General features: G+C 38.6%; 1 protein-coding gene across 1 annotated transcript; it reads right to left on the bottom strand.

Moving 5' to 3' along the window:
* Positions 1-3: 3 nt before the first annotated feature.
* Positions 4-26,623, bottom strand: LOC127055288 (vitellogenin-2-like). Its single transcript, XM_050962093.1, has 35 exons — positions 26,580-26,623; positions 26,444-26,460; positions 26,178-26,329; positions 24,552-24,803; positions 23,777-23,938; positions 23,540-23,688; positions 22,748-22,898; positions 22,466-22,623; positions 22,211-22,376; positions 21,186-21,311; positions 20,610-20,828; positions 19,826-20,043; positions 19,555-19,655; positions 18,824-18,948; positions 18,592-18,693; positions 16,868-16,987; positions 16,596-16,785; positions 14,826-14,919; positions 14,505-14,690; positions 13,576-13,720; positions 13,224-13,452; positions 12,961-13,136; positions 12,053-12,541; positions 11,472-11,522; positions 9,639-9,773; positions 8,592-8,804; positions 8,349-8,491; positions 7,603-7,741; positions 6,660-6,795; positions 5,688-5,874; positions 4,698-4,792; positions 3,425-3,522; positions 2,356-2,515; positions 793-954; positions 4-137 (listed from the first exon to the last, which is right to left on the bottom strand). The coding sequence occupies exons 1-35, from the start codon at positions 26,621-26,623 to the stop codon at positions 19-21; spliced, it is 5,409 nt and encodes a 1,802-aa protein (XP_050818050.1). The 3' UTR covers positions 4-18.
* Between the last annotated feature and the right edge of the window lie 1,374 nt (positions 26,624-27,997).

The raw sequence follows: 27,997 nt of genomic DNA, 5'->3' as shown, positions 1-27,997 counted from the left end.
ATCTGCTGAACTGTAGCCTCATGCAATGCACTGTAGTTCCTCACATGAACATGCTGTGTGGGCCTCAACTGTGTCCTGTATATCCACTGACTTCTGGTCAAATTTCCTCTGTCCCTCAACTAAGCTGGCAGCTGAATCTGGAAGTGAAGAAAAATGACAGATAAGAACGAAGAAAAAAGAACAGTCAATTTGCAATGTGTGGGATTTGTTATACAAACTTCATTAGTACACTGACTGGACTTAGATTCTCCTAATTATCATGCACATTTTATTTGACTAACTGGATTAAAAAGCAGCCATCACAACAAACTAATCATTAATTTAAAAGACAGCAATTATAATTCTCATTTATACTAGTTCATTGTAGATACCAATATTCATGATATCTCAGTTGCTCTCTTAGAATCTGGCTCTACCCCTCCCCTCCATACCATTGACAAAACTCCAATGGTTTCAATGGAAGCAGGATTGGGCCCATAGACAGTGATGAATAAACAATAGATAATATGGGACCTTCATTTAGCTACAGATTTAAAAAGTCATTACCAGGAAAAAGTCATACAATGCTGACAGGCAACATATTTATTTTTACATCCACTAAAGTTGGTGTCACACACCAAATGTTATTGATTAAGACTCCAATTCAGTGAGGTCCTTAAGCACATGCCAAAGCTTACACATGTGAGCAGTCTTATTGAAATCACAGAGATTACTCACCTGCTTAAAGTTAATCAGGGCCTAAAGTAGTAAATATTCGGATAGCCTCTATAATAGGATTTTTTGTTGACTTACCAGCTGGCAGACAATGGAAGCCAACAGAAACTGAGGTGGTCTCAGTTGCTGAACATCCTTTCACACAGCGCAGCACAGGCTCAACAGGATAGCATTTTGAGTCTTCGCCCTCAAGTCGAAATGTTTTCTCAAGTTTCACAAGTGAGCGCTGCAACTTACAGGCTGCAAATAAAACAATCATTGATATTTCAAAACCTTGTGTAAATGGCTTTAAATTTTCCCAAAATTTCTCCATCTGCTAGTGATATTATGTGTATATCAAATGAATTGGCTCCATCCAAAATTCTATATGGATCACATGTAAAGCAATATCTCTGACTAATAATTTTCCTTTGTTTTAATTAGATATATATGGGGATATAGGGTGCTTATTTCAGACGGAGTCCAGAGTTATCTCTAGATGAATATGGAGATATTTAACCTAATGTATTTCCTAATGAATATTATGTGGGTAAGTTGGTTCACTGAGTAAGTGCGAGACTGAGTTTAATAGAGAATAGACCTCAATCTTCAGGAGAAGATTGAGCTGTGCACAAATAAAAGTAATCAGCAGAGAATGGCATGAATAGTAATAATAATCTATGAATATCATGGCCATTCTGATTAAATATATTTGTAGATATTTTGTAGAGCTGGGTGTTATTGCTACGAAGAAACAATTCCCATTGGTCAGTAACAGATAGGTCTGATCTTCAGTGATCACTACAGCCAGTTACAGGTGGATGAGAAGAACCTCAACTTACTGCTGAGTATAATTTTACGCTCTCTATGCGCACATTGAATGTAGGCACTATATACGCTGAACCGCATTGTAATCTAAAAACTGATGTAACTGAATAAATTACAGGGGTCCCAATTCACCAAACCATTTAAGCATGTGCTTTACCTTAAGCACATGAGTAGTGCCAGTGAAACCCATGGGAGTACTCACATGTTTAAAGCTAAGAATATACTTAAGTGCTTTGTTGGATTGGATCAAATATAGTTGCATTGATCCAACAATTTAAATTATCACTCAAAGTAATAATGAGAGTTGGTCAAAAAAATCTGATGGAAAAGTTTTCTGTCAAACAATGCTATTTCATTGAAATACAGTGGGTTTTTTTGCGGGCATGTGTTGATTTTGATGCAATTCTCAATGGAAATTTTTTGAAACTATTTGAAATTGAAATGGAGTATTTTGTTTCAACTCTCTTCTTTCATTTCCTCTTGACTTTCTTGTTTGGTTTCATTATGGCTTTATGGTTTCATTTTAACGTTAAATTTTTTAAAGTTTTTTAAAGATTAATTTTAATATTATGTATGTTATATTTAATATTCATATACCAGAGTTAATATTTTATAACATTTCAACTTTATCAAAATGAATCATTTCAATAAAGTATTTTGATGTTTCTGAATCAAATTATATTGCAATTTCTATTCTGAGAAATATTTCAAGATTTCAACTTTTCATACTTATTTGAGATTTTTTTTTCAAAATGTCAATTTCCCACAGGATGGAAATTCAGTTTTCTAACTAGCTGTAGTAATTGTACATTATGTATAGTAAAGTTTCCATACCGCCAGCACAAGGCTTTTCTGACAGAATCCAAGAATGAGCAAAGCTCACTGCATCTTTAGCTACATATCCACTAGGCATCTGAAATTCCTGTTTATTTTCAGCATCATATTTTCCACAAATGCCACATGTTTTCCCCGCCATCCAGAAAGCAACTTGAACCTTTGTGAAAACAAAGTAAAAGTTAATTCAAGTTTATATTTAAGGACAATGTCAATGAAACAGAATTTTGTTACAGAATGGTCTCCCAAGGTAACATAATTGCAGAGGAAAATAAAAGTTAAGGCAAAACCAAGATATTTGTTTTTAAAGAACAAAATTTGATTCTGTGCTTTCCGTAACAGTCACTCTGAGTGAGAGTTATTTGAGAGCTTAGCTCCATTAGGTCTTTTTGAAAATCCCTATGTCCTTGTCTAATCTATTAAATGATTGATGCTGAAGATGTAAACATTTTGTTTAATACTCAATTAGCACTTGCTATACATATCATTTATTGATCTTCTACATTCCTAGCAGACCATTCTTCTATTAGATTTTTTTGAAAAATCAGAATTTTGACCAGTTGAGGAGTTATATAATGAGAAATACAGGGGACAGGGATTCAGAATTCCTGAGTTCTCTTTGCAACTATATCACTGACTCAATGTGTGTCCTAGGCAAGTCACTTCACCACCCCATGTTTTAGTTTATCTAACACACAGGCATGTTCTGAGGCTTAATTCCTCAATGTCTGTGAAACATTTTGAGATCCTCAGAGGAGAGGCGCTGTGGAAGAGCCAAATATTATGATGACTGGTTGGAGGCTGTTATTCTGTGAACTCTTACACCCTGATCTTAAAGTTGGCTTTACTAATGCAGACCCTTGCACTCATGCAAAGTTTCATCTACTTCAATGAATAGGAATCAGTATGGATACTGGAGTCTGAATGAGGCATTGGGGCTTTATCACTAAATGGGATAAAATAATCTTGTGATCTGATTAGCAGAGATTCCCTTGTGTAAATATGGAATTTTGTTGATTATCTGGGAAGTTTATGCAAATGAAAATACTAGCAGAGGAGAGAAAAATACCTTAAATGTATGCCCATCAAAATATAGTTTATCAATGCCATAGTCAGGAGCCACGAGTGATAGACCTTTCTTCTCACTGCTGATCATCAGAGAAGCATCTGTAATAAAAATACAAATGATCTTTTATAACCTTTATAATAATTCAGTAAAAATGTAATCAAAGCCTTGTTTTTCTTCTTTTGTTGTTGTTGAAGAACCAAAACACACTATATATTAACTAATTACTTTCCTTAAAATTTGCAAATATGGAATGTAGTTGTTGGCAGGAACTAGGGAAACATAATTTTAACTCTATAGCCTTAACAATCACTTTTGTATTAATTTTCCTTTGTAAATATTAACAGGTTCCTATTTATTTCAGGGAACAATAATGGAGTCCTCCAATACTTAGTATTACATTTTTGTAGATATTAAGGTCCTGTCTACACTCTAATAGATTCAGGAGACTTGACTGCAACTTGGTAGTCACCTGATCCATTTATAGCAGTTACCTGTAACCAAGTAAATGATAATAGGATAAAACCCTGGACTCCCAAAATGTTAATTCAGTTTTGGAGATGTTTGGCCCCATCTATGTCCTACAGCTTTTAACTGTGTTATTATAACCAAGTTGAGGGACAACTGTATTGTATCCAGCTCTCTTGATTGGAAACAAAGTTTCAATGTGTCTATTCATAGAACAAAATATGTATGCATTGAGAGAACAGAACAGGCTCTGCCTGGTGGCTGACTTTATCCCTACAGTTCTCCATAATTTTTGTTAGTGTTCTGTTTTTATAAATATTTCTATTTATTTTTAATATTGATATAAAATCCCAAAATGTCACATATAAGTCAAGTTGGCAAAAAAAGTCCCCCCATATAGATATAGCAATTATAAGAAAAGCTATAGTTGGAAAACTTTCATCATATAAGTGATCAAGACATTTGGGATAAAATAATATCCTTCCTCCAGTTCAGAAATTCTGTGAGCCAGAATCCTAAATGCCTACACATTTTAGAAAGGAAGCGGTGGGTCAATTAATCTCAACTGTCTCTGGCTTAACTTTTAAAAAGTTTCCAATTCTAGTGTGTCTTTATAAATGCTGATCTGCAAATATGTAAATAAATACTCAATTTGGGAAGAATAAATATTACTCTTTAGCCCTAAGTACAAAGGTAAAAATGTTTGTTTCAAGTAATATCACTGCCAAAATGATAAAAATACCTTTACTGGAGTATATTTCTCTCTCTCCTGATACAACCTATGAAAAAGGGCTAAATGGACACTTACCAAAGTCAGATGTATATGTGATATTCTCCTCTGGGGTTTCAACACCATTGACCATGAGGTTAAGTCGTCCATTTGCTGGATACATGTCAATTTCACTTTGAGAAGAGAAAAAAATGAATTTATATTCTACTCTGATCATATTCATGAGCACACCATGTCCAGACTACAACCTCTTTCACTAAATATCCCTGATTTTAGCATTATCTTGTTTCAACATCATAGTTAGCATAAATGCACATCACAGGCTCATCTCACCTTTTGTGCGGGGTAACATCATGTTCTGTTTTGCCATCCATCTTATTTAAGGAGCACATAAGGTTATAAAGGGAAACACTGACACAACTCTGGGTGCAATATCACCAATGTAACACTTAGGGCTTGTCTACACTACCCGCTGGATCGACGGGCAGCGATCAATCCAGCGGGGGTCAATTTATCCCGTCTAGTCTAGACACGATAAATCGACTGCTGAGCAATCTGCCGTCGACTCCGGTACTCCATCAGGGTGAAAGGTGCAGGTGATGGGAGAGCGTCAGCCATCAATTTACCGCAGTGAAGACACCATGGTAAGTAGATCTAAGTATGTTGACTTCAGCTATGTTATTCATGTAGCTGAAGTTGCATAACTTAGATTGATCCCCCACCCACTAGTGTAGAGCAGGCCTTAGACAGAAGTTTCTTGTGTGTTACATCTGGATAGTGTGATACCTTTGCATTTCCAGTGTCAGGCCAGAAAAGGAGTTGGATGTAAACAAGCTGGCCAAATCACAGTTCAGATAAAATGGATGTGGGGCGGATGGGTTGCATAGTATGTGGCAGAGGTAACATCTGCTCCCTCTGAGGAAAATGTAGTGGGGAGTACCCCTCTTTTTTTAGTGAAGTTTGCAATTTCATACATCAAGTTTGCAGCAGAAGCCAAGAGTATTTTATTCAAGGCTGCTTTTGTCACTTCAGGACTGGATTATTGTAATGACTTTTAGAATTACTTACTGACTGCCAAGCTTGATATTGATTGCTTTAAGGTCAGCAGATTCTTCCGCATTCTTCATCATTACCAGGAACTTCAGTTCTGGGCTACAATCCTGGGCCAAGATGTGATAGCAGTTTGTGGGCAGTGAGTAGTTAAACTGTACCTCATTGAAGGTTGTGATCTTGTCTTGGGAAACGGAGCAACGAGCTGGTAAAAGAAAACATGCCATAGAAACAAACAAATATTTTCCTTTTCATAAGAGATATTTATTCAAACATAATATTTTATTTTGGCTCTACATTTCAGTGAGACAACAGATGACATTTTTTCTCTAGGATTACATGGGATTTAGGCTACTCAGTGCCCATAATCTCTAAACAAGGCATGAAATATATATTCCTCACATTTTAGCAACAAATGCGGTTTCTGACAATTCGGGGGGAAGGATAGCTCAGTGGTTTGAGCATTGGCCTGCTAAACCTAGGGTTGAGAGTTCAATCCTTGAAAGGGCCATTTAGGGAACTGGGGTAAAAATCTGTCTGGGGATTGGTCCTGCTTTGAGTAGGGGGTTGGACTAGATGACCTTCTGAGGTCCCTTCCAACCCTAATATTCTATGAAAATGTATCCGTTTGGATTTTCCAGAACAAATAATTAAAGTGAATTCATGGATTCCTGTGTAAATTTATCTTGACTCTTGCAGACAGACTGGATGTGAAACAACAGCAGTATGTGCACCAATGTGAGGAGTTCTTTGGAAAGTTTAATATCTCTGATTTCCAATCTGGAAATAAATACTTTGGGGCTTCTGTGCACCATATATTATGTTCTCTACAGTTGGAAATGATTTAACATTATCATAATGGAAAAAAAAACCACTAGAGAGCTATTTATTTCTTAATAAGAGAAAAACAATTCCATGTATTATCTGACAATGCTAAAATAACGATAGAGCCTGTAGAGCTTGTGTCTCTGAAGAGAGTGAACTGCTGACCTTTAAGATGCTCCAGGACTGCAGATGGTGCTTCAGAAAAGAAATTCCAGATCGGGGCCTGCAGTGCTGAGGCTGGTGGAGATGGCCCTACAGGCAATGATAACGGAAGCCTGAGGGCTCTGTTATAAATGGTCAGCTGAAAAGGAATCAGAAAACAGATTTAAAATAGAGTTCAGCAAGCTATTCACAGCAAATAATTTATCTGTTGATTTCAGCCTCTTTTCCTGTTTGTGAATTATCTGAGGGAGGACTTAGATCAGGGGTTGGCAACCTTTCAGAAGTGCTGTGCCGAGTCTTCATTTATTGACTCTAATTTAAGGTTTCGCGTGCCAGTAATACATTTTAACGTTTTTAGAAAGTCTCTTTCTATAAGTCTATAATATAGAACTAAACAATTGTTGTATGTAAAGTAAATAAGGTTTTTAAAATATTTAGAAGCTTCATTTAAAATTAAATTAAAATGCAGAGCCCCCTAGACCAGTGGTCAGGACCCAGGCAGTGTGAGTGCCATTGAAAATCAGCTTGCGTGCCTCTTTTGGCACGTGTGCCATAGGTTGCCTACCCCTGACTTAGATTTTTACATAAATATTGTTTTTTTGAAATTATTTGACAAATAGTTTATGTGAACATAATTCAGCATATTCATTTCTCATGAACTCTTCACCATTTCTCATGATCTCTTCTGCCACTATTCACTCCTGCTATGTGATTGGTCACCTAAATCATATGGTATTGTTTCTGCTTTCTGAGTGGATAACTTCCAAACTCAAAAAGAGTTTCCAAGAGACAACCAGAGACAACAGTGAATCAATATCATTGTTTTAATCTGAAGTAATGTTTTCAAATACTTTTTTGGAATGTTGACCCAGGTCTAATAAAAAAAAAAAATCAAAGTATTCTGTCAGGTGAAATATGTGATGGCATGATTATGCTGTGTATTTACCTCAGGCAGTTTGGCGACAAAATCACAAGTCCTTGGAGACGTTAGAGCCACAATCAACTTGGCCTGTTGAGAAGGATTTTTGCGCTGTATTTCAGACCACCCAAGTATATAGGCAGCTCCCGGGATTAAAGTGTAAAACCTTGAAAAACAAAAACATGATTTAACGGTAAAGTTGACTCAGGTCCCTCAGGCACTCAGGTATTGGATATCTGAGGTATTTTCTATCTGACCATAACTTTGAGGAGATCTTAAGGACAAGTCCCTTTGTTGTGGCTGAGAGCAGATGATGTGGACAGCTGAAAAGTCCTCTGGTGTGGAGGAACTCTTATGTGGCACTGATCCAGCATATACAGCAACTGACACAAATTAGAGCAGTCCCCAGGGCAACACAGGTAACTTTGAGAAACAGTGAGCCATAATGGACAGGCTCCAAGCTCACTCCCTGCTTTACTGAACAAGAGCTTCGTGATGTAGAGAATCTGGCCCTAACTTTTCAGTAACTTCTGCTTGGTATAAGGGGATTACCTTCCACTTGTACAGTATGGGAGGTTTGTACAGTAGATGGTTATCTTATATTCTTAGGGGTCATTTGATGAGTTTCCAGACTCAAACAAATCAGAAATGAGAAAATAAAGAGACCAAGGATTGGCAGTCAATCACAGGAAGCTCATTGCTGAATATGGATTTTCCCAGCTTGACTGGTACACCGTAAAATAAATTGCTGGAATGAAAGCGCAAAACCTCACCAGCTGGCAAATGATTTGACTCTTGAAGGAACTTTAGGCCACTCCAGTTTCAGCTGTATGGCTGGGTTATCAGCAAACCAGCCAGTTACAAGCTCTGAAGAAATCCTGTAGTCCTGGCAATCCTGGCCCCATTTCAGATAACTCTATAATAGAGACAAAAACATTCCATTTTTTAAAACATAAAACATACTTGAGATCGCTGTATCGTGTTTAGAACAGTGTGGTGTTATTTTTGAGTCTTACCGCTGCCTTGTGAGCATTAATGACTGAAGCATCAGCGCAGATTTTCCATCTGCTTGATCCTGTGATGTTTGACACAAACACTTGTATCCTGGGTCTGGTGGAGTATAAATCTGTGTATAGCACGAGCTGGAAGCCTGCCAGCTTTCTATCATTTCGAATAGCACGAAGAAAAACAGCCAGTTCTGGTGCTTTACTGTCTCCCAAAAATTTAGGCTAAAAGCAAGGGAGGAAAAAAAATGCCTCAGAACAATATTACAAAGAAATTACTATATTAGGTTAGCTTTTATTTACGGTACAAATAATATCAATGGAAAGTAAGAAGTTGACAAATGCATGTAATTTTCCACATGACAGATATACAATATAATATAATGTACAATAAATAAAATGTAATGGGCGAAAACTTGCAATGCTTATTCAGCCACAACTCCAGTTGATATCAATGGGCATTTTCACAAAGTGAACATTCAGTAAAAGCTGTGGAATTTAGCCCAAAGAATTAGAACAAGTGCATTTTTGTGGAAATAAGGAAGAGTGTCTAATACCAGAATACATGAAATCTGCATAGTTTAGGTATGCTGTTTGTTGTAAATACTCAGCCCTAAGCTTTGGAGACAAAGCCCCCCTGCCTGTCTGTCTATATCACCTGTCATCTCTTGTCTTATACTGTATGCTCCTTGGGGTAGAGACCACCTTTTTGTTCTGTGTTTGTACAGTACCTAGCACAATATGGTCCTGCTCCGTGATTGGTCTTGCTCTCCAGATGAAATAGGAGCAAGCAGTCCTGCGCTTTACAGAGTGTTGGAAGCATGTGGCCTGCTCCTGCTGGTGGCACAGTTGCGTAACATGGGAGAGGGAGGGAAGGTTGCTTGCACAGACATCTTTCTCCTGTGCTTGCAAACAAGAGGCAGCACAGTCTGGCTCCATGTGATTTAATATGGCAGCTACTTTTCTTTACTCATTAACTGGACAATAATTGCAAGTCCATGACAATGCTGCCATGCTAACATACTGCATACTGCATTTCTTGAAGACTAAGAAACTGACCCTGGAACCTGCTCTGTTAGTGTCTTCACTGCTACTGGAACTAGAACTAGAGCTGGAGGAGGAGGAGGAGGAGGAGCTGCTGCTGCTGCTGCTGGTGGTGGCGCTGCTACTGCCTGGGACTTTCTTTTTGGGATACTGCAACAATAAAAAAAAAATCATCCTTAGTAGAGCAATTTAAGTTAGTTCATAGGAAGATGTTTAAAATGACAAAGCATGTTCTAATTACCAGCTTATTGACAATAACCTTCAATTGAGTAGCTGAATGATTTCAAAATATTATGTCGTATTCCTTTTTAATATCTTTGGGTCTAACCCAACAAATTGTTGCTCGCCCATAGATCTTCTTGCCCAAGTAGTTCTTACGTATCTGAGCAGATCCATTGGGTTACTTGCATGAGTAAGAATTACTTGTATGGGTAAGGCTTGTCAGGATCAAGCCATAAGTCAGGTTCACTTTTGCTCTCTATTTGAGACTATTTACACAGGAACAGTTATCTTCTGCTTTCTTCTGCATTCAAATAGCACTTCTGCTTTACAAGCTCTTCCTATGACTGAATATAAAATAATACTCAAATCACTGCAACACAGCAACGCTTTGGTTTGATATAAAAGGGTAGCACTGACTCAGTCCATTGCACTTTAGGAATTTAGGGCCTGATCCCATGAATGGATGAACCACTACTTTTCATCTTAGTCTCCTACTGGTTGCTTTACTTTCCATGAAACACTGATTGCAGTGGAAATTGTTGCTACTGACTCCTCTTTGGATCAGGCCCTTAACAAGCATGCTCCACTGATTTAAAGTAACACAAGCTGGTGTATTCTGCCGTGTTTGTCAATGAGACTACACTAGTTCATACCAGAAGAGAAGTTAGCCGAAGATGTCAAGTTATCAGAGCCTGTCAAATTATTTAAGTTCCTCATGGCAGGGATTTTGAGCTAAACTCATGAAGGGACTTAGGTGTGGTGCCAATGAGTGTTGCAACACCTAACTTTTATGCACCCTGTCAGCTGGTGGAATCCTTAGGCCCAAGTTAGGTATGCATGCTCCTCTACAAGGCATGGGGAGAATTAGGTGCCTCAGAAAGAGATCCACAAACACCAGCCAGCTGAGTGGTGAGTCACCTAAAGTAGCCAATAGGAAATGTCAAGGAGAGGGGCATGTTCAAAGCTGCACCTCTCAAAGATAGGTAGATGTCTAACTTCACCTTAGATTCAGAGCCATTAACCCTCACCTGGAGTTAGGCACCTAAGCCAGCTCTGCTCCTTACAAAAAACAAGAGAGAGAAAGCCTGCATTATAGCCAATAGCCCTGGAGCTGGGAGACCTGTTTTCAAATTCCTGCTCTGCCTGACTTGGGGCAGAGATTTGAACTTGTGTCTCCTACATCCCAGCTGAGTACCCTGACCCACAGGCTACAGGGTATTCCAGGGCTAGGCTCTCTCAATCTCTCCTGTCAGAGCTGTTCCACTTTGTCTAAATAATTAAATGAACACCTGGAAGCAGTGACTTTGGTGTGGATCTCCCACATACCCGAGAGTGCCCTCGCCACCTTCCACTCAGAATACGGAACATCTTGGCGGTCAGGACATGGGCTAAAATGAATGAAGTGTTTTTTAGCCCACCTGATGAAGTGGGCTGTAGCCCACAAAAGCTTATGCTCAAATAAATTTGTTAGTCTCTAAGGTGCCACAAGGACTCCTCGTTCTTGCTATTACAAAGACTGTACTACCACTTATTTTCCTTCACAAAGGCAGGTAATTCCCATGTGTGTTCTTTCAGGATTTAATTCTACCCATGTCAAGTCAGATGCAATGAGTGAAGAAAACTTACCTCCTGTGTATGTGCTGACTTGAAGCGATACTGATAGATCTCTGGAGTTCTCTTTGAAAATGATAAAAGTAGAAAGTTGAAGAGCCTTACACAGAAGAACCTGTTTTCTGTAATTGCATTGCAATGTGCAGCACTGGAAGTAAGTAAGGATTTCAGACTAAAAAACAACAGTATAAATCTTGAAATGTTTAAACAGAAAAATTAATGCTCCTAAATTAGCAGCCCCTAGAAATTCCACCAGAGAATTAAGACTAATACATGCAACAGCAAAACCCCATTGAGAGAGACCAATAAACCAACAAAAATTGGTCGTCTAGTTCTGGTGGCCTGTAACAATATCTCAGACAAAGCAGTGGAAACCCTGGAGATACTGTAAAGGGGTCACCTGAGACAGGTGGTTGCCTGGTGGAAGTGGGGTTCTTAGTGCAGTTTTCACAATATTGGACCAATGTATTCTGTAGTGTCAAGTCATAATTTCCTGATATACAATGCCAAGCCACCTGCTATCTGCAATGTACCTCACACTGACTTTATCATCTTCATCATCACCACCATGCATTCTAGGGACTCACATAAGTTACCTGTATTTTGGAATACTCGCTACTGCTGCTGCTACTGCTGCTGTTGCTGTTCAGCTCTCTGACGAGTTGATGCCTGCTTCCAGGTCGAGGTGCTTTACTGCTGCTGCTGCTGCTGCTGGTGCTGTCACTGCTGCCACTGTCGCTGCTGCTGCTGCCACTGTCGCTGCTGCTGCTGCTACGGCTGCTGCTGCTGCTGTCACTGCTGTCACCGCTGCTGCTGCTGCTGCTTTTGCTGCTGTCACGACTGCTGCTGCTGCTGCTGCTGCTACGGCTGCTCTCATCTCTGTTTCCAGGTTGTAATGTTTTGTCTTTCGGATATTGATTTTTGACCCTCTTACCAGAAGGGGAGGAAGAAGAGGAGGAGGAAGAAGAAGAGGAAGTGTCAGAGGATGAAGAAGATAAACTAGATGGATATTTAGCCTTGGGCTCTACCCAGAGCTCTGTCATCTGGGTCTTTCCTTTCTTGTGCCGCTGAGTTCTATTTGCAACCTGCAACAGCATTTCAAAGAATGATGCTGGTGATTAGACACATCAAAAGAAATAATTTTTACTATTTTATCCTATTAGATTTCAAACTATTTACTTGTTCTTTTCCTTTAAAGAAGCACAACTTCATTGCTATGATTATTAAATAAGATGTGGTGGAAAAATAACTGTGCCCACTTATTTAGGCTGGAATTCATCCCTGTGCAGAGGGCCAGCATCAGATCTATGCACCACCCAAGTTCCACTCAAGCCTTTCATGTTGACTTACACACATGCTTTTCATTTGAAATTGTACCCGTCTTACTAACTTTATTCTCCATTTTCCATGCAGATATTCCATAATGTATTTTAAAACCATTGCTTTTTGTTTGCTTAAATAGAGTTCCTGCCCCATACACGCTCAACATCTCAAAGTCAATTACCTTAAACACATTTTCAATTCCTAGAATCTTCTTCAGTTTCATTTGAACCACGTCATCTGCAGATGAACCATCTTCTTCCTCGGACTCTAGGGTTACCACCTGGATTATTTTGGAAGCTGCTCTAGATCCTGCCTGAATCTCCAGCTGTATTTTGTCTATAGCTGCATCTGTACGGGCTACACACCAGATACATCCATTAGGAGATATACTGCTTCAGCCGTACTGACATAGATAAACAGAAAATCTTGTATTCAATACTATACCTGGTTTCAAAACTATTTTAGCTTCATGCTCTCCAATTAATCGGTGAAAATATGTGTTTTTTAAAACAGAGGCATCTCGTGCTCTCCAGTAAAAACAGGTCTGACAACCAAAACGAGTCACTTTGACACAAATGGCTTGTGTATATGTTTTTCCTCCTGCACTGTGGTGAAGTTCCTGTTCAGGACCATAGGAATATTTCTTAGGTAGGATGTCAGAAGTGTCTCTTTGCTGCATTAAACATGAGCACATTAGTACACTGGTAGCATTTCACAGACAAGAAGTACAAATATCACCATGCATATAGTACAAAGAAAATAAATATTAATATGCAAACATAGAAGAGTTAGTTACCGTTACGGCACCTTCTCTCGAAGTTCTTTCAGATGATTTGAAATGCTCCTTCAGAATATTTGACCCAGCACCTTCTGGGAGTACCGGAATCTTCTTCTCTGTGCCTGGTTCTCCTATATTTCTTGATACAGCAAAAGCCTTATGCCTGCGGGATTATGCATGAAATATTATTTATAAGTAGCTCCAAAGGGCTGTTGGATGGATTTAATCACATCTCTATTCATGTCCCTATTTTAAGAATCATACAGTTTTGAACACTGAACTGTAAGAACCAAATAACTATTTATAAATGCATTTTTGCAGCCTAGTAACATGACTTGGAAATCATTTGGTCCTAGATGAACTGCAGGTTGGTATAAAGACAATGGGTAGCATTTTCAAAACCCATTCGACTTAGGTTCCTGAGTGCCTAAGAGCTTGCCTAGCCGAACAAGCAGGGGTGTACACTGCCTCTCACTAGCCTGCTGTGTGCTAAGTGTCTGTGTGGATCCTGCTGCTGGGCATTGAAAGTTCCTTAGTGCACTTTGATCTACCCCCTTTTGAAATGAGAGTAGATTAAAGTGCACTAAAGATCTTTCAGTGCACAGCAGCAGGGTCCACACAAACAGTGTGCAGCTGATTAGTGCAAGGTGGATTTACACCATAGCTTGCCATGAACTAAGTATTCATACAGCCAAGTCCTAAGTCACTTTTGAAAGTGAGCAATAAGTTTCCAAGTGACTTAGGTACTTTTTGAAAATTTTATCCCATATTACAAAAAAAAAAACCTAAAACCCAAATAAAAGAAATCATGAATTACATTGCACAAAAGTGCTGCAATGTAACTATGAGTCACATGTATCCTTGGTCATATGAAATGATTATACTGCTTATTGTGTTGGAAGGTTTCACAAAAAATATTTTAAATGACAGAAATTTAACAACTCGACCTTCCCATCGCTATCTCAGTCTCCTGTTGGCATGGGGTTGTTCCAAACTTCAAACTTTTTTCCTTCAGGTCTATCTTGGCATCAAATTTCAAAGGGGCTTGTACACGGAGTTTGGCGTGAATTTCAATAGAAGACTGAAAGTATTCTGTGTTGATTCCCATCATTGCCACTGTGTTAAAGTAGATACTGAAAGAGAGCAAAATTGCCACAGATAAGCAAATGGACACTGTATCTAGCCTCTGCTCTTTAAGAAGTAGAACTCCCTTTCCATAGAAGTCTCTGTAAATCTCAGAAACCTAAAAATGAGAACACTTTCCTTACCTTGGGCTGATGTCAGCACGAAGTTGCAAGTTGGATTCATACAACTGTGAAGGTCTAAAATCACCAGATAAAGGAGGGGACAGCTTTACGTCAACTACAAGAGACAGCGAAAAAAGCAAAAGATGGTACAAGTAAAAATAAATGAGTAAAAATAAAAGGTTCTCATAACAGATTATTAATGAAAATAAAAGCCATAGTGATAAGAGCAAAGTCTTGTCCTGAATTAAAAACTGGATAATCAATAAGAAACTCAGAGATGTAGTGAACAGCTACTCCTCAGAGTAGAGAGACATTTGCAGTCAGGAACATGAAGGAGACATACAAGAACTAAGGCTAGTTCATTTATTATATTTATTAAGGATTTGCAGGGGAAGTGGTGAGCAAGCTGGTGACTTGTACTGATGGCACTAAGTTGTTTCTAGGTGTCGAAATCATAAAAGATTCCAAGAAAATCCAGGAAGACTTATATGTGTTGGTGAATTTGATGGCAGGATGGCAGATGATATTCAGACTGGATAAATGGAAGATGATGAACACTGATAAATATAGGTCCTGATTCTGCTCTCAGTTATGCCACTGTAAATCAGAAACAACTCCACTCAAGTCAATGGAGTAACCAGTTAAGTGGGATAAGAATCAATCATCATCTAAAAAGCTTACATATGCCGATCAGCCCTTAACTTTCAAAACTCATCACAGAAAAGAAATAAAGGAGCCCAGTTGGATACCTCAGTGAAGAAATTGGGCCAGTGGGCAGAGAATGGGATATTTGAGGGTAGAAGTTATTGCAAAAGTTAATAATATGATATGGAACAATGGTATAAACTCTCCTTTGGAGGCAGTTATTCAGTTTTAGCCTGCTTATTTAAGAGAGACTAAAAATAGATGGGCAACAAAGATAGCAAATGATATCATGAAACCTACATACAGTGAGAGGCTGCAAAAATTAGAGAAGAATTAGAGGGGACAGTAAAGAGGTATTTAAATGTACTGTTACTGAAAGGTATGGTCCCTCCCTTTGACACTTTACCATAATACAGGACAAAAAGGACCACTCTGTTCAGTTAATGACAGGCAAGTTTATAACAAAGGAAAATGTCTCTTCACCCACTGTGTAGTCAGTTTGTGAGATTCACTGCTGCAGTGAAAGAGAGAGTCAAATAATACTGTCTAATTTACAACTCTTCTGCATAATTTTATGATCACTAAATATCCCACCACCCATTCAAACGTAACATGTCTAAAAATGGAACTCCTCCTATCCCCTTGCAAGCCCTCTACTCTGCCTCCCATCTCGATCATTACTGGCAATTCCACGCAGTGACTACTGAGCCATCTTCAGTTTCTCTCTCTCATAGTTGGTACTAAATCTGCTGAGTGTTTTTATGCATCACCTTCAGAATCCACCCATTCCTCTCCATTCCTATAGCAAAATCTCTTGTCTAGGTTTTGGTTATTTCTGACCTTGAGTACTGTCACCTCCTTCTCTTTGGTTTTTCAGATTCTTACCTCGCCCCCTCCCTTTTCTGTCCATCCAAAACACTGCAGCAAAAATCATCTGTCTTGCCTGCTGCTGCAACTACGTTCCAACCTTCTACAAATATTTTCACTAGCTCTCCTTCTTCCCTTTTTGTCCTGGCTTTCAAGGCTCTACATAAATTAGTCCCTCCTACCTTTCTGTTCTCATAACTTTTCACTCCACTGCCTCCTAATTTGTCTTCCATCCCATGGTTTGATCCAATATAGCTAATCTTATGTTCTCAAGCTCACCACGGGCTGTAGCATGTGCCAGAGCAGTAGTATATAAACTGTATTCCAATGGCAGACCAACAGTAGTAGGGACGATGTACCGAAATTCTCCTGAATATAATGGCTGAATCCATCGTTCTGCAATGCCATTTTGGATTTGATGGATCACTCTCTTCAGCCATGTGTGTCTGTCTGCTGGTCCAGTAACAAGCTACAATGTAACAGAGATACAGCAGGTTGGATGAGGAGATAAAGCTGCCAAACACTTCAGACAAAATTAGGGGAGTGCATACCTTCCTAGCCTGCTGAATGAGATCCTTGTTGATGTCAGCAAAGGCCAGCTCTTGGCCAAACAGTTTTAAGTAAGCTGATAACAGAGGGTTTTCTGAAGGCAACTCTCTCCATCCCAGCAGCTAGGAAACAAACAAAAAGGCACTTAATACAGTATATTTGCAACTAAACATTTAACAGGCAACAGAAATAGCTACTGACTAAGCTATATTTTTCTTTGCCATTTGTGTTTCTTTGCCAATATCATAATGTGACTTTTCAGAATTCCATGCAATTCAAACATATACAAGTGACTTTATATATAATGTCTTGTATTCTGACAAGATAACATTACATCCAGTGCCCAGGGTCAGCTCACAGCCCTCCACACCACTGAAACCCGATTTAAGATAAGACCACAGTATCAAATTAATCCTTCACTTGAGGACACAGGAGTCCTGAAAACAGACCAGTTGCAAAGGGAGGAAGAGAGGCAGGATTGGAGAGGCCAACCCCGGGCTGGACATTTACTACATGCTATGAAGCCCAGCTTCATTAGGCACCCTATGCAGTGAGGCACAGGGTGTTTGGGAAACAAGGCCAGAGTGGGAGGCTGCTCCAGACATCCCAGGAGAAGGCAGGTGATCTAAACTTGGAATTTCCAAGCCACAGGAAATTCCTACATTTAAAAACTAATGTTCCATATCTAAACAAAAACTAGAAATGTTGATATTATCCATGGAAAGCAAATGCCAACATTTTTTGGTCTCAAAAATTTGAAATGTTTCCATTCAATTTTTTAAAAACAAAATGGAGCAGCCAGTTGTCCCACACACTGCCTTGGCTCCTGGGGACTCCCCCCAGCTGCCTTTGCCTCTGAGGGACACCTGGGCCTGCTCCCAACGGGAGCGGACTGGGGGTTGCCTGGAGTTGGAAGTAGCTCAGGAAGTTCCCCAGAGTCTGGAGAGTCCCACACCATGGAGTGGGGAGCCTAGAAGTCTTGAGAGTCCTGCCTCAAGGTGAAGCACTCAGGGTTCCCAGCTATGCAGCGGGGAGCCTGAAAGTCCTGGTGTCCCAATCCCAAGGCAGTCAGCATGGAGGGGCTACCCCAGGACCATGGACCCGGGAAGCCTAGGCTCCCCAGCAGCTCACCAGGTGAACTGGCAAGGAACCAGGTAGGTCCATCAGAACCTTGTGTGCGTTTTGGCAGCCATTCATTGAAAATGAAACATTTCTGTGATATGCAATATTGTTGTAGCTGGGTCGGTCCCAGGATATTCGAGAGAAAAGGTGGTTGAGGAAATATCTTTTATTAGACCAATTTTTGTTGATGAGAGAGACAAGCTTTCGAGTCACACAGAGCTCTTCTGTTTGCCAGACCTGAAGAAGAGCTCTAAGTAGCTCAAAAGTTTGTCTCTTTCACCAACAGAAGCTGGTCCAATAAAAACTATTACCTCACCTAACACATTTCTGTGAAACATCTAGGTATCAGTGAATTGGCATTTTCCAATGAAAATCCATTTTGTTTGAAAATTCTTAACCATCTCCACAGGAGACTCCTTCCCCTGCTATCCCAATGTGAATCTCCACAGAGCCTAGCTGAGACACTCAGGCTGGGTGCAGGGGTGTTAATTTGCCTCTCTGTGCAAGGCTGAATTGGTGCCAAGAGTCTTAATAAATCCCTCTGCCCTCGATTAATTCCACCCACAGTACATCACATGAGACAAAGAATGAGAACAACACATACTGTTTTCCCAATCTCCTTTATCTTTCTGTATGTGGAATATTCTGCAAATGGGATGTTTTGTTTCCTTACAACATCCGTAAGACCTTCTGCATAGACACCAACCTAATAAAAAACAACACTGTGCATGAAAGGGTGCACTACAATACAGCTAAAACAGACTGTTAATGAAGAAAAACATTAGTCAAAAATAAACTTTAATACAATCTGTTATTGGCTTAAATATAATATTTACCTCTAGCAAACTAGTAGCTGCACCAGCATAGTTTACAAGCAAACTGGAAATTAAAGCTGATGGGAACATTGTTCTTGGACTGTTCACAAGGAAGATCTTTCCAAATGCACCGGCCTGATATCTACCTGTAGTAGAAATTAAAAACAAAATAATGCTTTGTTGTTGTTCTATTGACTTGTGGGGATGTCAATGTGTAGCTGATAATCCTTTCTTCGTAAAATATATTCTCATGAAGATTTTCAACATTTAGGTCCTGACATAGCAAACATTTACGAGCGAGTATCTTTATACACAAATATACCACTGAAATGGATGAGATACTCAAATGCATAAATGTTTGCAGGACTGTGGTGAAATGTTATACTAAAAAATGTAGTGAAACTATTTGATCAAACTTAAATATTCTAAGTACACTTTATTGCAGTAAGAGGCATTTTACAAGAAAGTTAGAGAGCTGGTAAAATAATTTGTAACGACAAATATACTCTAATAATTCTTCATAAAAAAGAAACAGTAAACTTTTCAGAATTCAGACACAGAAAATATCTTATACAATTAATTAAATACTCCTTTCATAACTCTTTAAAACCTTCCAGCCATTCCGAAAGAAAAGAACTCTTAAAGATAGAATCCAAGTTAGAGTTCAGAATGATTTACATTCATTCTCCAAATGACTGGAAAATGCTGTTTTAATGATGGATGCTCCCAGTAAATTAAATTTTTTTACTCACTGTAGTAACCACCAACAGGAAATAACACTTTACTGTAACGAAAGTTCAGTCTGTCAAGTCTGGGGCTCAGCAGTTTAATGGCAATGTTGCAAGCAGCAGATCTTTTAAAAAATGAATAAAAATATACAAAATTAAGCTAAATTTTACCAGAGTAATTTGAGTCAGTGTGTGTGCATGTGTGCGTGTATATATACATATATTTTACTTACAAAACTGTAATAGAAATTGTACTTCACAGATAATGTGCAGTTTTACTTCTCTCTCTACTTACACGTTATAGAAGCGTGGGAATCCAATTCTTGACAAAGCTTTCATGTAGGAATATACAAAACTGGCAACTTGCATATTGGTCTCTTTCAGTATCACGTTAGCTATAGTTGTTACCAGAGGAAGTGCAGGCCCAGTTTCAAATAAGACAACGCAAGAGATCATTCGGACTTCAGGGGAAAGCGAATGATCCACAAAGATCTGGAGAAGAATGTCCTGCACCTGAGAGGGAAAATATAATTTCATAAATGTCTGAGAACTTCTAAGGTGGTTATTCTCCCTGCATCAACAAATCATACTTCCATAATAAGGGGAGAACAGAACCTCAGGTGTAACCTTTTTTCCACTGCATGAGTTGATGCACAAACATTAATGAAAAGTGTTGGGACATAATGAATAGCTCTTGAGAAAATGCCATGACTAGTGAGACAAATTTATCTGTGGTGTAACTCCAATGGCTTTATGAACTTGAGCCCAGGTGTTTACTGTCATTTAGACCACTTTAGCAAGGGGTGTTCCAGTAGCAGACCAATGACAATATATGACTAATATAAGATGTCACATAATATGACAAGTGACTAAAGAAACACCATTACATCTACCTCCCAACAGTTACAGTGCCCAGCACAATCATACCTTGATATCACTTGGGGCTCTAATATTGTGATACTAATAACAATCAAGAATTGTTCTGAATTCACAAACACTGCACCACTGAACTCACTTTCTTCCTGGCATATATTCTGCATATCTCATTATTCAGGTAAACTATCATTGATTCTACTTACCTTTCTGGAGTCCTTCAAGCCTATATGCCTCAAGGCCATCACAGCTTCGACCTGAATATGGACTGGGAAATTAGAAGTACCAGATGAAAATATTGGCAAGAACTTCAGGATGCGCTTGATACTGGCTGGTTCTCCTGCATTGCCGATGGCTTTCAGAGCTAATACAATGTCATCTTCATTGCCCTTGCTGGCTGCCTCAGCTGCAAGGTCATGGAGGGGCTGCAAACAAAGCACAGTTCAATGCTTTCTTATTTTCATACAAAATTCACGCATACGTATATTGTTATCTTCACCCACTGAAACCCTATGACCATAATGCAACTGACACAATTATAAATATTCAGTGACTTCCTCCAGATTTAGTCTAAATTAGCTATATATTCACAGGTGATGAAGACTTCCAGGTTGATATCCGTTAGCTACTAAGTAAGCTTCTGGAATGATCATTTGTAAATTAAATCACTGTGTATATCCTGGATCATGTTTTCTAGAATAAAAATGATCAGGCCTCATTGCAATTTTATCTTTCTTATCTTTTTAAGCTGTTAAAAACAATCAGAAATGAAAAATACCTACCTGAAGAGCTTCATTAGGGCAAGATGAAGCCAGAGAACAGTGTCTCTTTACTATGGAACCATATCCCAAATAAGCAATCTGGCGAAGCATGGGAAATCTCTCAAGTCGGGAGCTGGTCACTAGATCCTGTAGAAAGAAAAGAGGCACCTCTTTAAATCAGGGCTATGTTCACCTTACCCTTCAGATAAGGACAATTATTCAGGATTTGTCTAGAAAAGTTATTTATTTCAATAAAATCAAATCAAGCCAGTAAAATATTTTACACATGCTTGAGCCAGATTCACAGCTAATGTAAATCAACATATCTCCATTAACTTAAATAGAGCTATGCTGATTTACATCAGCTGAAGATGTGGCCTAAATAAGGCAGGATGCAAAGTACAAAGGACATGGGCAGGAGCCAATCTACAAATGGAATTTCTCTGGAAGAGTCTGTAACTCTTTATTACTTTAAAGAATTGTGCTCACTTCATATTCTGTGTTTTCTTATGTTAAAAAATAGGAATATTAACTAGAAACAGCAGAAAGTCTATTACACAATAGATGGTTGTATTAACTGTATGTACAGAGTTTGGTGTTATCATTTTGATAATATTTCACCTACAATACTTTTACTTTATTCCAGTGTCTAGGAACGTTATGCAATTACTCTGGACTGGAAAATGTAATGCTTAAAAGAGTTATTCAAATTATCTGACAGATCCATTACCATTAATACTTTAGAATTAACAGAAAAAGATGAACTGAGGTTTGATGTCAGAAGAGAGAATATATGGTCGAAGAAAACGAAAATGGGATAACAATATAGGGTAGGTGTGGGAGTTAATTTCATAACAAATTGAAGATATAGGACCCAATTCCCCTCTCATACAGGCAGCTGTCAACTGAAGTAACAGAGTTATTCTGATACAAAATGAGTGTAAGAGAGAGAAGAATCTGGCCCCTGAAGTGCTATAAAATCACTAGTTATTATCAATTGTTATCATGATGATGTGCCCGGAAAGGATCCTGTATATTGTACTCACTGCTGCTACTGCAATAGAATGGCCATCCGCTTTTGTTAAATGGAGGGCTAAAGAAACAGTCAGAAGTGCCTCAATGTACTTAAGGTCATCATTGCGAATTCGCAGCTTAAGGAACTTCAGCGAATCAACGGTCCCTGCCATAGTAATTCCACTCAGCAGCCAAAGCCTGCAGCCAAGGTACAAAATCCATACATTTAGCTCTCTATGCTCCTTGTACAAGACATGTCAATTGTTAGTGACATAGTCAATCATTACCTGTGATAAGGTTTATCTGAAAATTGCTTAAAGACGGACTCCAAGGTATCAGGATTTGCTACCCGAAACAGTTGGATAAGCTCTAAGAATTTGTATGGAGCATCCCCATGGAGCTCTTGCTGGTTGTCCTGGATTACTTGTTGCAATGTTTCCACTATCTGAGGATAGAAGGCAGAGGGAATATACTAATTAGTTGCTTCTCCATTGAGTTTGTAATAATATATTGATCTTTTATTAGTCTGATAAATGGCAAAGCAGCTTAATAAGCTAAGCATTCTATACCCGTTGCGCAGGGTTTTTCGTCTTGATTAGCTGAATTGGCATCTGGGGCAGTACTGGTGGGAACTGATAAGGCAGGCCTCCACGGTTCTGCAGCTGAATTTCTGGAGGGCTCACGCGTTCATTTTTCACTTCAACCAAGGTAAGTTCTTGTCTGGAAGGAAATAAAGAGACATCAACATGTGTCATTTGGAGGAATAAGCTGTCTAGCTGCCTCCATCTGACTTCACTGCTTTGGCTGTACAGTGGGGAGATGGATAGTTCTTTATTTGTTTTTTCTGTCACAAAAGACTTTACAATTTCTTAAGGTTGTGGTCTTTTCAATGGAACAGAACACTGTCAGGGGATAATGGGTATCTGCAAGGAGATAACTGCTGAACTGGAGATGAATTGTTATTTTCCAAAGCAAGAGATACTGGTTTTATGATAATGTAACATTTATAGTGATTTTATTCTGTGTGTGCCTCATGTTCATTTTGACTCAGGGGATGTTGTTGCTATAAAGCGGCACTTTTTCAGTGGAATCATTGAATAGAAGCACTCCCATTGATTTAGGGAGCAGAATTATTTTTCCACTTTTTTCTCATTTCATTACAATACAAAGTTCAATGTACATGCAGCAAAAAGTTATTGTTAGTGCAAAATTCCCACAGCTTTTTTGGGTAGGTGGGAGTAGAGTATGAATACCTGCAACTTTATCAGCTGCCATTGAAGACAACTCCCATCTACTTCACATGGGAGCAAGATCAGACTGATGCCTTTACACTTCTTTTCACTTTCACCTCTGAGGCTTACCTTGCCTCCATGACAGCAACACCATTGGGTTCATTGAAAGGGGAGATCTGATAGACCTGCTGGGACACAGCTTCTGTGATCAGGGTACCAGAATCTGCATATTTCAATTTGTAGGTGAATGCAGCAGTTCCTTTTACAATATTTTCTTTCTAAAAGAGCAAAGAAACTCATGTAATGAATGAGACTAGACCATGGTTTTACTCATTTTTAGAGTGGATCTGTTTAGCTTATTCATACCAATGGGCAAGAAGGACAAGGGCGGATGTAAGTCATTCCAATATCCTGCACCACTTTATCCTGGCAGTCATTGAGGTCTCTGGTTTTGGTAAAAGAGAGTCGGTTATTCCTCCTGTCTTCCTGGACAACGTACCTTGTAAGGCAGACGCCTCCAATCCCAGCCTATAGAGAATGATAGAAAATAATTGTGCTTCGTAGTTATATCAGGTCTGCATGAGAGGAAGAACATTCCCCTGAAGTGAGATTTATAGTGAAAATGAAATTTAGTAAGACTATATGGAAACCATTTCTTAATTAAGTGTCAAAGCCTGCTCTCATTACACACACAAGTAGTACCACTGAGGTAAGCAGGAATACTCAGATGAGTAAAGACTACAGGATAGAGACTCAATTTAGGAAATAATCAACTAATTGATATAATCAATTCAATGAACAGTGATAGATTAGACAGAACAGGGTAAATGGGGAAGATATACAATAAATATCTCAATGTCTGATAATTACCTTTATTTTTCCCTTAGTCTTCAATTTTATAGATTGCACATATAGAGAATGTAATAGACAAGCTGACAGAAACGATCACCTTCATATATACATGTATATTTTCTTTTGTCCAAATGAAAATATTTTAATATTGTTGTGCTTGTTGAGTGAGATTTTAAAATAAATACAAATAAACTCTAAGCAAGAGTTTTAATTGACTGAAAAGCATGTAATAATAACAAGTAATGCTTGGGCACATGCAGCAAACTAGCTTGAAACTGGAGAAACAAACCTCTTGCAAGTCATATGCATTCTGTGACTTTTTGATAGTTATCTGCAACATGTTCAGAATTCCTCTCACTAGGTTAAGGCACGTGACGGGCGTATCTTCTGGGGCATAAATGTTTCCAACCCGCCCATTGCTGTATTCAAACTTAAAGACTTGGGTGAGACACAAAGAGATCAGCTGCGTGAGTTTGGAAGCTCGAATGAATGGATCTCTGGGCCAGATCCCATTGTATTCCTCCAGCTGTGGAGCTCGGATCTGAGAACAAAATTCGGAAAACACATTAGTCTCCATTCTGTGAGTGAAAATATTTTTAAAGTATGTACTATATACAGAAAATAACTAGGGAAAGAATTAACATCGCTTTACATGGTTTACTCTGAATATAGACTGCAGAGGCCGTCTTCTGTGCTATTTGTACAGCACCTAATACAATGGGATCCTTGCCTATGATAGTTGGGGGCTTTTAGGCACTATGGTAATACAAATAATAAATACAAATAATATAGAGAGATAAATACATAGAACTTGATTCTTCCCTCTCGCTCTTCTATTGGTGTAAGACCAATATACCTCCTTTGAATCTGGCCCACTGAATATATTATATATTAAAGAAAAAAGCTAAAACCATTTGAATTACTCTTAATAATATTTTTTAAAAAATCTATTTGCATCAACCACTTTGAGCATAAAGTTGAATGGAAAACCCAACACAGATTTTTTGTTTTACATAGTAAGTAACTGTGCAGTACAGGTTTCAGAGTAGCAGCCGTGTTAGTCTGTATCCGCAAAAAGAACAGGAGTACTTGTGGCACCTTAGAGACTAACAAATTTATTTGAGCATAAGCTTTTGTGGGCTACAGCCCACTTCTTCAGATGCATAGATATACAATATACAATATAGTAGATGCATCCGATGAAGTGGGCTGTAGCCCACGAAAGCTTATGCTCTAATAAATTTGTTAGTCTCAAAGGTGCCACAAGTACTCCTGTTCTTTTTGCGCAGTACAAAGTCAGAAGAAGAATTTCAGGACCTTATTTCATCAGCCCTTATCTAGGCAATGCTCCCATTGAATCAACAGGAGCTTCAGCTTTGGTTGAGTATTTAATAAGTAAGAGTGCTGAATAACATAAAAAGTAAGTTGGATAGAATTGTTATTATTACGCATAAATTAAGGACTTGTCTCTGCTCCTAATGACTTCCATGGGAATTTGGAATGAGTCAGGATTGCCAGAACAAAACCTTAACTGAAAGCAGAATTGGACCCCTGGTGTTGCAGGCCAAGGTTCTCAGAAATGACTAGTGATTTTTGGTGCCTCGATTTTCTGGCGATAAGTTTTGGTGCCTCCATTTTTGGATGCTGTCACCTGACCTCTGAAAATCAGATCCCATTAAGGCATCTCAAGTTGAACATTCCAAAATTGAGGCACTCCAAATCACTAGTCACTTTTGAAAAACTGGAGCCATAACTCACAAGTCATTTCCCAGTCCCTAAAATCTTCAACGCTCTTTTCTCCATTGCTTTTGTCCTGTGGCTGCCTATAACATTCAGTAGCCTAAGTGTCGCTTTAACCTCACTTGGTTTTTAATGCTGCTTTTGTTTGATCTCCTCTGGAAATAGTGCTGTCTACCTTGAGGAGGTGATTCCTCTGTGACAATACACTGATCTCTGCTTTACAGGACAGTCTCAGCCCAGCTCTTGCCAAACCAGGCTCTGGCAGTCCATTCAGGGTAAAGGCCTCATAGTTGTACAAGTAGGTCTTGCTGCTACTAAAATCAGGCTCTGTGAAAAATCATACAAATATTCACTTTTAGTAATAGTTCAAAAGACATTCTGCTTTGTGGTCATTATGACAAAGGCATTGAATGAAGCTTAAGAAATGAACAGTAGACTTACCAGGATCATACTTTTCACTCTCTGTGAAAAGAAATCAAATGGACACATGAATAAAGGCAAATATGAACTTTGAATTTAATTTTTTGACTCCACTACAAAAACCCAGTAAAAACTAACAGAGAAGGGCTATGTAAACTTACCAACAAGGGTGAACACTAGCGCTAGTATGATTCCCCTCATGATGAAGGTGAATGAAGACCTCCTCAGGCATCATGAGGCTTTTATAGAAAAACCATCTCTAGCACATGGCCACTGCTAAGCTGTATTTTGCTGATTTTTCAAATTGTTATCAGTTTATGCAAACAGTTTTCTTTTTGCAACCATATTGACTTTTGAATGGGAGGAATCCTGGACAGAGCATGCCAGGCTCATTGAAATCATATCATTTAAATCTTTGACAGACTGCTTAAGAGTATCTCTTGCTTTTCCTAAAGTTCTTTAAAACAAATTAAAAAAACATATAATATGTTGCTTTATTTGCTAGATTTGTTCATGGCTGCTTGCCTGTAATTGATTCTACCACAGATTAGGATGACTTTGCCCTGGTTATTCTGACCTGACATATGATACAAAATGTTATCTAACTGATAATGACACAGTAAGCAAGCAGTATTAAGTGTGACAACTGTCTCTCTCTTATTTCTTGATTTGCCAAAATGTTAAAATAATATAATGTTATGGATTTTAGTTAAAAGCCCAGTTCCTAGATTATTTTCTATGCTGCTGCATCACATGAATTTTTGAGGTTCTTATTGCTGTTAAAGCCAGATTCTAGATTTATGTGTAAAAGGGATAGAATTAGGTACCAGGCAATTTATAGATTACAGTGATGGGCATTTTCCCACATTAGTATAGTTCATTTGTAAATTATTATGGCTATGCAAATGTGGCAGTTGAAGTGCAACTTTAAAAATGCATTATTTGCTTTGTTAGTACTTAGATGCTCACTGTGTTAGAGATGGTCAAACACATATGAAGACTCAGTCCCTACCCAGTAGAATTTACAATCTAAATAGCTAAAACAGATGGTGCCTGGAAAGAAGGGAGTATTATCAAATCCCCATTTTACTGATGGGAAAATTAAACACTAAGCATGAAATCCTAGTTCCATTGGAGTCAATGGCAAAAATCCCATTGAGTTCAATGGAGCCAGCATTTCATTCAGAGAAAATAAGTGATTTGCCACGGTCATACCTGAAATCTGTGAGAGAGCTGAGAATTGTCCATTGCCTTAATCCCCAGACTTTACTTCAACAGCAGTATGAACACATATATAGTTGCACATTTTGGGGGCATGACATTGGCCTCCACTTTTTATTCTGAGGGTTACAGCTTTACTCACTATTCAGAATTATATAATATTTTACTAAGACTATCTTCTTTTTCTGTACTTTTCTTTTCTCAGTGCACTTGAGTGTCCATGATATCATCAACCACAAGAAACCCGCTCTGGAAGTCTGCAGCTGGAATACAAGATTGGTTTGTTCCTTTCTGGTCAGATTATAAACAAACTTGTCCTTGTCTTTAGCAATATTAAATTTGCTCTATCTCTCA

The sequence above is a fragment of the Gopherus flavomarginatus genome, chromosome 7 (genome assembly GCF_025201925.1).
Source record: "Gopherus flavomarginatus isolate rGopFla2 chromosome 7, rGopFla2.mat.asm, whole genome shotgun sequence".
In the NCBI taxonomy this organism is placed as follows: Eukaryota; Metazoa; Chordata; order Testudines; family Testudinidae; genus Gopherus; species Gopherus flavomarginatus.
Note: the sequence above shows the minus strand (reverse complement) of the source record. Positions and strands in the feature narration are given on the sequence as shown.

Coding starts and splice junctions, on each gene's coding strand:
- LOC127055288 (XM_050962093.1), bottom strand. CDS start 26,623: ATGAGGGGAATCATACTAGCGCTAGTGTTCACCCTTGTTGGTAA. Junction 18,949..19,554: donor TCCTGTTGGTGGTTACTACA/GTGAGTAAAAAA, acceptor TTTCTACTACAG/GTAGATATCAGGCCGGTGCA. Junction 18,694..18,823: donor CAGCTACTAGTTTGCTAGAG/GTAAATATTATA, acceptor GTTTTTTATTAG/GTTGGTGTCTATGCAGAAGG.